The following is a 10868-nucleotide window of genomic DNA, read 5'->3' on the forward strand; positions in this document are numbered from 1 at the left end:
TACTGCGCTGCCAGTGCACAGTGATGTGGTTCAGCACCACTGCTTCACTAAAACCCTTGTGTGGGAACTAATGCCAGCTGCTGTTCAGGGTTTGGGTGGTTGACATTTTAACGCGAATGTGATCAATAATAAACAATGTGTTTTTTAATTAATTATTGGAAATATTTTATGATGCTGTAACTGAACAGTTGGTGACAAAAAACGTTTTTTATTTCTTCAACTAAAAGCAAGAAAACAGTGCAGGACATGAAACACAAGACATTTAATACCAGACATAAAAGACAGTGGACGTACAAGTGGTTGTGATATTACTGATATTACCTAACTATTGGGTCGTTCGCAAACCCAGCGGCCCAGGACCGACCTTCTGTTCGATCTCTTTCTATACAACTCCCAAACCCTATGCACAACGCAGTGACTCAAATGCCTTTACACATTCACAACATCAAGAACCACTGACCCGCCTCAAGCTGTCAAAGGCAAAACTCCTAAAATGTTCCTAACAGATGATAGAGAGAGTTTCAGTTTTTGATAGTAACTGAGCCACCAAAGTTTATGATGCTTCTTATAATAATAATAGTGCCATGCATTAGTTTTGGTTTTGTGGATTCTTGGGGTCATGTGTAGGGTTTTTGGGGACCAGTTTTTCAAATTACTTTTAGTCCACGGAGTCAGAAAGTTTAAAGAGGTATTGCATTAATTATTATAAGTTGGTAAATCAGGTCTACATTCTTTTAACTACTGTCTTACAAGCAGTGCAGCATTTAAACTAACATGCTAACACGGTTCAGACTAACATGTTCCCAGTGAAAATGCCAACACTTACTAATTAAACGGTAGTAGATGAATTTATTGGTAATTACTGGTTTCAGTTTTTTTTATATTTCATAAGTTAAATAATTAATCAGATCAAGATAGATGGCTGATTTTTTGATAAGTTAATAACTAATGATAATAATTGGAAGTTGCAGCCCCAAGCTAAAATGTTTACCCAATGATGGCCCCACGTGAATTTTTTTTACTTTTAGTCAGGGTAAATATGAATATCTGTAGCATGTTTATTAAGACCAGATATAATTATTTATTTGTGATGGAGAACAGAACAAATCAGTTAGATCAGTTAGATCAGTTAACATACTGGTTTGCTGTAGAGAAGGGAAAGGTCACCTTCTTCTGTCATGAGGGAGGAAATGGAGTTTGGTAGATTGGTTTAAAAACCAAAAGGAGAGGGAGGATCCTGCAGCTTCTCAGTTTGAGTTATGAGGTCCTAACTGAACGATCACCATCTGTGACAATGAAGCTACTCATTGCTGCAGTTCTAATCATCAGCGGTAAGAATATTTAAGTGTCAGTGGTTATTTTTTCCTTTATAGATGTTCGAGTAAACGTTATTAATTCATCTGTTTCCTTGTTGTCCAGATTTCTCCTTCTGTGTTAAAGTTGACCAGCCTTCATCTGTGTTCAGTCGTGAGGGAGCCAAGGCTGTGACTCTGCAGTGTAATCACGATGACAACTCATATTACTACATGTTCTGGTACAGACAACGCACCAGTGGGGAAATGCAGCTCTTGGCATATTCTATCAATACAAACATTTCAGCCATTGAACCTCCTTTCACCATTTCCAAATACACCTTGTCCCGGCCTGTAGTGCTTCACTCCTCTCTGCAGATACACTCTGTGGGGGCTGCAGACTCGGCTGTGTATTACTGTGCCTCCAGTAAAGCACAGTGGTTCACAAAGGCTGAGCAGCTAAACAAGAACCTGAAGGGGAGGTGATGACAGGGAGGAGGGATGAGTGGGACCCCGAGAACAATTTAGTTGATGTGATTTGACGACACAGTAACATCACTGAGACAGGAAAACCTGAAAGAAAACACATTTTAAAAAAAAAACAGAATGAACAACCATAAAATAATAAAAGGTGAAAAAGCCTCTGAGGGATGTTTCTGCAGCACCACAAAGCTGATCAGTTCAGATAAGGGAGCAGCTGTTAGATCATTTCTCACGTTCACTGTTGTTCTGCGTGTATTGGGAGGTTATCACACACTGACCTCTGCAGGTTCCACGTGGGATTACACGTCAATTTCAGGAGTTAAAAATATAGGCTCCTTTAAATAATAAGCGATTTCAAAATGGCACGTTATTAATTAAATTGTCATATACATTTGCTCGTATACATTGTAACACATACATGAGAGACTACATGCAGAATAACACACAGCATAGCACACTGGGTTTTCCACTATTCTATCAAATCATCCTTCAAGTCAAACCTTTAACCAACCGGGTAACACCTTAAGACACAGCTACTGTATAATTTAAAACATATACAAGCAATCTTTCTGTCTATGTTATTGTTACATATCATTGTGTTTATAGCCTCAGATGATTTGCAGTAATGTGAGTGTGATTGGTTGTCTGTCTGTGTGTGCAGGGTGTCCTCCGCTGTACTTATTCACATTTTATAAGATGTCACAGCTACATTGTTTTTACCGCCTGATGATGTCGGATCGAAAATGTCACAACTCAAAGCTGAATATGTATTTCAGAAAATTGTCACAACCACGTGTTATCAGTTTATTTATTTCTTACATAGGGAGAATGCAGTGAATCACGAGTCCTGAACTCACATGTGTTGTAACATGTTTATTACAGTGGATGCACAAAGGTCATATGATCACACATTGTGCTACGATTAAAATGATCAAAGTGTTGATCAGTTATCGCTTTGTAACGTAAATACGTGTTATGAGCATTATAGGTTTGATCAGTTGTTACATGGTGAACTTAATGTATAGAACTGATTCCTGGTGTGTCCTTGGTTCAGTGATAACGGGGTGGATAAGGAGGTGTGACCAGCTGAGCTGTCACTTCCTCTGAGCAGCTACAAAACAAACAAAAGTCACTTTCCCCTTTCCCTTCCCTCTGTTCCGGCTTCTTTTCTTAGCTGCACAGAAATAGCAGCAATCGGGTTGGAGCCTGTTCAGCCATCAGTCAGCCCGACCTGTGCAGCTGCTCCCACAGCCTGAGAGAGATGGAGGATGAGATACGGAGGAGCTGGGTGGGGGAAGGGGAGAGGGGGGAACGAAAAACACAGCAGGTTTTTGTGTGATGCTTTTTCATCGTGGGGACAGGGGGGGCACGGTGATACAATCCTATAGAGCCGCTGTACAAAAACCTCCTCCCATTAACTCCCATTGTGTAAACTGCTACATGCGACCTGGGAAATTTTGTGGAGCAGAAAACACCAACATTCTGGAGATGTGCTGGATATTAGGGCATTTTAGCACTGGGAGGTCAGTGTAAATGTGGGAAATCTATTAGAAAAATGGTTAAAAATAGATTTTCTCATGTGTGCAGCATGTGGATTCTTCTTTTACACATCTTGACAAAAGACAAAACAACTCTAAACACTATGAAGCTCAACCTGAACATTTAAACCTTCCTCGTCTGAAGGATTCTCGGACCACATCCCCACGTACTGTGAAACCTTTTAGGACTTTTTGGTAGAGGACACAGTCACTGTGACACTGGAAGTGAAGCTTACTTTGGAAAAGGGACAAAACTCACTGTTTTGGGTAAGTGTGAGCTCTGGCAGCTTCAGTTTGCTGCGACACATTTAAAACAGCAGAAATATTTGTGTGAGTGTGAAGGGGAAAAAAGGATTCTCCTGAAAAAGCTGAAATATTGAGCTGAGCACAGAACACTGTGACCTACACTGAGCCAGCTTACTTTGGCCAAGGAACCAAACTGACCGTTTTAGGTAAATATGCTAGTTTTTGAAGGTATTTTGATGAATGTCACATTGCTTGAGAGTCTTTCTCTAATGGAGGAGTTGGTGGAAACCTTGCAGAGGTAATTTTAAAGAAAAAAACAGGGGAGGTTCATGCTCAGTAGTTTTGCACTGTGACAATGCCAACGAAGCCTATTTTGGAAAAGGAACAAAACTGACTGTGTTGGGTAAGTCAAAGATGCTTCAAATGGAACAAATGCAGTGCGTTTTGGAGCAGGAGTGGTGCATTAAGAATCCTAAAGTGTGCAGGTCTTTGTAGTTTAAGTCCAGCTCAGAGCTTTTTGATGTTAAGCTCAAACGCTGTGTTAATACTGAAGCCTATTTCGGCCCAGGAACCAAACTGACTGTTCTCGGTGAGTAAAGCTTCAAATGTTCCTTTCTGATCGGAGAGAAAAACAAACAGAAGCAGGCAGGTTGTAGAAAAAGCCAGGGATTGAAACGTGGGAAAACACTGGAGTCGTCGAGCAGATGTTTGCAGTGTTTAAAGGAAAGTCCCATTTAATGCGGTGTAAAGTCAGAGTTGAAGCGTGTTGGGCTGTTTTGAGAGTTAATCCAGTTCACTGTGACTCTGGTGTTGGTGAAGCTTACTTCGGTGGAGGAACAAAGTTAACAGTTATAGGTAAGAAACCTTTTTTATATTCAGAACAGTCTATTAAAACCCAAGGAGTGAAATCCAAGTGTTTGAATGAGCCGCTTTACTATAGATGGACGTTCAGCTCGGAGCTTTTTGCTGTTAAGCTTTAGCGCTGTGCCAATTATGAAGCTACTTTCGGCCCAGGAACCAAACTGACTGTTCTTGGTGAGTAGGACATCCAGCTTTCTTTCAATGTGTTGGGTTGCATAAAGCTAGACTAATGTGAATAATGTGCAAAGGTGAAAGCAGATTCGGGGGCTGTTTTGATCACTGGTTAGGTTCACTGTGACTCTGGTGGATATGAAGCTCACTTTGGTGGAGGAACAAAGTTAACCGTTTTAGGTAAGAGCCATTTATTTGTACATGAAATCAGGGTCAGTGAAAAGTGAAAAGCCTTTAAAAAGTAAAAAAAATAAAAAAGGCTCAGAGAGGTTTTGGCTGTTTTGAGCACTGATGGAGTTCACTGTGACACCGGTGCTGCAGAAGCTTTCTTCGGTGGAGGAACAAAGTTGACCGTTTTAGGTAACAAACGTATGTGGTGTTTACTGTGCAGTCTGTGAGAGGATCCATGGTAAGAAATCAGAACGAGTGTTTTGTTGTTAAGACCAAACGCTGTGTCAGTACAGGAACAAAGCTGACTGTTCTCGGTGAGTAAGAGTCAGCTGCTAAGATTACTGAAGGTAATTTTACAGATCGGCTTTTGTCGCACAAAACGTGGAAACACGGATCAAAGGTTGAACAAGGCGACGTTCAGTGCAATAAATGTACATTTGGAGGTGAAGGAAGCGCAGTGCCAGCAGCATGTTGGGCTGTTTGAGCACGGAGTAAGTCCACTGTGACTCTGGAAATGAAGCTCACTTCGGTGGAGGGACAAAGTTGACCGTTTTAGGTAAGAAATCCCAATAAAACCAAACTCGGCTCCGGTCCAGATCAGCTTTGGCTCCCAACTTTATGTTCTTAAGGGTTTGGGTCAGTTTGAAGCTTTTTCCAGCCACAGAGCTGAACTGTTACACTAACCGGTGAACAGTTTCTATAGTGTGTTTTTAAAAAGGGTATAAACAGAAGTTACATTCACTGCAAAGCTCAAATGTAAAGAAGCAAAGTAGAAGCAGAATCTCGGACTGTTTTGATCACTGATCCAGTTCACTGTGACTCTGGTGGTGGTGGACAAGCTTACTTTGGTGGAGGAACAAAGTTAACCGTTTTAGGTAAGAAATCATTTTTAAATCCTCAAATATGGTTCAGGTATTACTCCAAGGTGTTTCAAAACAGTTTACAACAGTTTATTAGGTGATTCTAAAGTACCACAAACACGTCCACATAATGTGAAACTCAGTCTATGAAGTAGCTTGAACTTCAAACCAAAGTAGCGGCACCGGTTTTGTCACGGTTGAAAGTCTCTGTGCTCTGAAAGAGAAGCTTACTTTGGAGCCGGAACCAAACTCACTGTTTTAGGTAAGTTGGCAAGGAAACTAAGGCGAAGTAGAAGGTGAGGCTGAGGCTGTTTTGGGCACTGATCCACAGCACTGTGACTAACAATGCTCAAGCTTACTTCGGCGGAGGAACAAAGTTAACGGTTTTAGGTAAGAAGTCATGCGAAATATCCCTTTGTGTTGTTCAGGTGCTGACTCCAGCAATTAGAAAGAACCGGGAATATTGCTGACAGTGGGCTAAAAAAAATCAGTCAATAGTCAAGTCCTGTTTGTTCAGGCTGCAAACAGGCAGAAAATGGGCTGTGGGACGAGGTTTTGTTACAGTTGAAGGTCTCTGTGTTCCTACAATGAGGCTTACTTTGGAGCTGGAACTAAACTCACTGTTTTAGGTAAGAAACCCTGCACAAATCCTGATATTTCCACTAAGCCTAACGAGACACTTCGTTTTTAGGCAATAAATGTGCTAATTTGACCTCGTTTAAGATGCTAAAACAGTAAAAACGAGCATCAGCAGGAAAAGCAAAAACAGCTTCACAACGTTTGGCTGCAGGCCCGAAATACTGGTGTCACAGCGAGTTCTTATCAGCTCTGTGAAATACTGTGAGTTCTCAGTCAGAAGCTTATTTTGGAGCCGGGACTAAACTCACTGTTTTAGGTAAGAAATTAAAAATAACTGAAAGCGAAGCTGCTCAGTGCTGTTGTGATTCTCCATATAATATACAGTCAAACCACTGGAGATGTTTAGAGTTGAGGTTTGGTTTTTTGCTTTTTTTTAAATTGTCCATAAAATCCAAAGTTTAATGCCATGTTGCAGAACATGGAGACAGGTTTGTTTGGACACTGTCTGCGTGTAGAAAGCTTTTTAAGTTTCGCTCCACGGTAGCAGCAGTTTTATCTGCAGCCTCCTTTCAGTGTGAGCCAGTACGACCCAGCTTATTTTGGCAGTGGAACCAAACTGACAGTGTTGGGTAAGAAGGAAACGTCTCAATTGGATAAATGTTTGTTTGTGTTTGTTTGATTTGACCTAAATGTGCAAAATTATTTTCTAAACTGTGTGTGAATCTTTGTGCTCGAGTCCTCAGGTTTGGTATCAAAAAAATAGAAATAAATAATTTTGTTTTACTGTTTTAGTTCACACGTTGTTTTGAAGTGGGAAAAGTCCTTCAAAGTTTTTTATTTTTATTTTTATTTTTAAAGAGCGATTTTCTTTGCACGATAAAGTGATTGTTCAAAGTGTGGACGACACGCGACACGTGCTTGCAGTAAAAGTCACAGATGTCTTAAAAAAATAAAAGAGCCGGAGGTTCATTCAGCCACGGTACTGTTAGTTTTTACCATGTCACTGACTGGTGTGCAGTAACACGTATCCTGCTTATTTTGGAGAGGGAACAAAGCTAACAGTGCTCGGTAAGATGACTGCAATGCTGTTCTAAAACCATGAGAAGAAAATGTAAAAAAAACTGTAATGATCGTTTTGTACTCACATCTTCATCTCTGAATTCTAGTATTAAGATGTCACATGTGCTTTAGAATTAGCGGTTGTACTTTAGTTTGTTGAGTAATTTATTTCCTTTAACTTGCAGAAGACGGCATTAAAATCACTCCACCAACCGTGACATTGCTTAGACCTTCAAAAAAGGAATGTCGAGACCCGAGGGACAATCAGAGGAAGAAGACCCTGGTTTGTGTGGCCAGTGGCTTTTACCCAGACCATGTCACTGTGCGCTGGAAGTTTAATGGTAGGGACGAGACCGATAATGTGGCGACGGACGCCGCTGCCGTAAAGAAAGGAAATTTCTACAGTATCACCAGTAGGTTCAGGGTCTCTGCCGATGACTGGTTCAATCCTGACAATAAATTCACCTGCATTGTCAGCTTCTACGATAGTAGCAATCACATCATTAAAGAAGCGTTTCTTCATGGGGATAAACGTAGGTTCATTTAGAATCTGATCTAAAGTAAAAATCTGATCATAACAGTCAACTGTGTTTGTCTGAACATTCTCTTATTTTTCTATCAGCTGAAGATTCCCCAATTATAATAAGAGGTAAATATATTTATGTCCTTTGTGGTTCTGAACACTTTTAACACATCAATTCTACTGTGGCAGTGTCGTTCGTATGTGTTTCATATTTTCTCTGCGACTCATGTCCTTCACCCAAATGTTCCACAGAGAAATATATGATGATCTCCCAGCGTGCCAAACTGTCCTACGGTGTTTTCATCGTGAAGAGCTGCATGTATGGAGCCTTTGCAGCGTTTCTGGTGTGGAAGCTTCAGGTTTGTCCCTTTTTATTTAACTGTCGTCAGCTTTAAAAAAAAAATGCTTCCATTTATTTTAACATGTGCATCAACAATTAAAAAAACATTGAAGCCTTGTGGGTTTTTTTTAATGTGTTTGTTTCAGGGTTCAGCTGGAAAGTAGAGCAACTGAGAGCTGTCGCCTGCCCAAGTGAACTCTGGCGGATCTGTAAATAAAACTATTACTATTACCATAAAGCTGTATGTTGTCTTGCATGTGTACTCACATTTATGTGCTTTGTCTCGTTATGGCTCAAAAACTAACTTTTGTCATGTGATTTATTAAATGGTTGCATATTAATTAAAGCATTTCAGAGCATCTTGTAAACTCTGTGCCTTGATTTCTTCAAGAATTTGCAACTTACCAAGGTTCACGATTTCCAATACATTTACAGAAACAATATTAGTTCTATTTAAAAATGATCTAAATCACAAAAAGGACACCGATTCATCTTCAGACACTGTTGATACATTGATGACAATTTCCCATCAACTACATCATTTGTCACGCGCTTCATGTTGCCGCCTGCAGTGCTGATTATAGTAACCACCGCCTCATTGCTCTCACATCTCATCCTACGCTGAACATCACTTTTTCCAGAGATGGTGTGAGGTATTTTTAGCAGCTTGACTATCAGTTTGATTTCAGAGAAATCCACAATTATTATTATCAGCCCAGGAAAGAGTCACATGCGGATTCGTGACAAAAGTTTCCAGTGAGCAAACTGGAAACGTTCGATTGATTTATTTAATTCCACTTACTAATCTGTTTCCTGACATTCTTTTTAATACATTGTTCATCTTCATAAAGTGGGCGTATTTGAGCCATGCATAGGACAGTTTTTCATTTTTGCACAAACATGAGCAGAGTATGAACGTTCTCATTTGCGCACAAAAGAAGGTCAAAGCTGTTGCTGCTGAAGACAAACGGCAGCTTGAAACTGTGCAGAGGTGTAGAGCGAAGAGGATGTGGTCACAGAGCAGCCTGCACATCGCGTTTCTGTGCCGAGAAGTGATGGAGGTGCAACCTTCGACGTAACCACAACCTCCGGCTCAAAGTGCACCTGCATCTCTGCACCAAAACCAAAAAACAACCTTCCATTTCTGTGTCGACTGACACCGCAGACTGAACGGAAGCGTGTGCTGTGTTACAAACAGCACCTGTTTGCATGCTGCATCTTAATTTAATTTCTATTTGCATGTCAGACACTCTTCTGTGTGTGACTGGAAGCCAAAAAGCTTCAGTAGGAATCAACCTGAGGACGAAAACTTTCTCCCTTGTGCATTTGCTTCCTGAAAAACATGTTTGTGTTCAACAGAAACAAAGAGTCTGACACCTGTGAGCATTATAATTATGCCAAACCGATTCTCTAGATACATTTAGAAGCTGCTGATTTGATCTCTGCTGGAAAACTGAGTGTCGTGTTTACAATATTGTAAATAAAGTTCATGTGGTTATTTAAAACGCCCGCACACAGCTGTATTTGTTCCGTGCAGTCGCACACTTTCAAAGCTTGTGTGAATATTTAACTGCATTAACCACATGGAAGTTTTGTGTTGGACTTGGTAACTTGTTAATGCTGCACAGTGCATTTCATCACAATTAACTTTACCAAAGCTAGATGAACACACATGCATGAAACCTTCTGCTGCTCTAAATCTCCCCTTTGGTGCCTTGGAGCAAACCCCTTAGATTAGAGTCTGGAATCTCTGGAAGACATCTGAGTCTTGATCTCAGACATCAGCAGTTTAAGGGACGTTAGTGTGAAATCGTTGGACACAATCAAAGGACGCGCTTCTGTTGGTTCTAGTTTGGTTAGTACCTGTACATAAATGGCATGAAACTTCCCATTGGTTTCCCTATATTAAAATCTCTCTTCTTCTGGCTGGAAAATGCCTCCAGGTGACATCACTTGGAGGAACCTTCCGTTCAGATTATGTCATCTTGTTGCTCACATTATGGAGCTTGTAATCATGGTCAACTCGCTTTTCCAGAGCTCCCCCAGATGACATCATCTAAACTCCTCCGGGTCAGTTTTTCAACTACAAGCAGAGAAATATTTTCATATAGTGAAGTCAGAGGGATGTACATGAAAAGCATTCATGTACATTTACACCCTGAACTAAAGCCACAGTGAGAAAATGGTTAAGTTGCCCTTTAACACCTCAGTGGTATAATTACCACAGTGTAGAAGTAAAAGCTTTGCATTAAAGAGAAAGTAGAAACATATTAGCTCAAAAATACTTCAGTTACCAACAATAAAAGTAGTATTTATTTTACATATACAGTATTATTGAACTATAATTAATGTATTAATGTGTTTACTTTAATGTTGCAGCCAGAAAGCATGGAGCTTTTTTTTTCACATTATACAGTATTTTGAAGTGATATGTTTTGGAGTTAATAATTCTAATTTTTATTACTTTACATAGTACTGTAAAGTAGTGCTGAGTAGTTTGTGAATTTCATACCAGTCATGAATAGACTCTCATGATTCTGCTGCATTTTGTCATAATAATTGGATTTTAAAATGTTATACTTGTTAGTACTTGCTCTTTTTTTTTAAATTGTACTTGAGCCAGTATTCAATACAATCGCAATAACTGGAATCACTTCATGATTTATCGTTAATATATCTAAACTGATAGGTGCAGCACTTCAGCAACTAGATACAAGAAATGTTGAGTTTCAAACACTGAAAAAC

General features: G+C 40.0%; 1 gene segment (V, D, J or C); it reads left to right on the forward strand.

Moving 5' to 3' along the window:
* Positions 1 to 4194: 4194 nt before the first annotated feature.
* Positions 4195 to 8482, forward strand: LOC137101078 (T-cell receptor beta-1 chain C region-like). The segment is given in 5 exon segments: positions 4195 to 4414; positions 7446 to 7793; positions 7883 to 7909; positions 8036 to 8142; positions 8270 to 8482. Coding segments are annotated over 5 exon segments (651 nt in total).
* Positions 8483 to 10868: the final 2386 nt, after the last annotated feature.

The sequence above is a fragment of the Channa argus genome, chromosome 16 (genome assembly GCF_033026475.1).
Source record: "Channa argus isolate prfri chromosome 16, Channa argus male v1.0, whole genome shotgun sequence".
Lineage (NCBI taxonomy): Eukaryota > Metazoa > Chordata > Actinopteri > Anabantiformes > Channidae > Channa > Channa argus.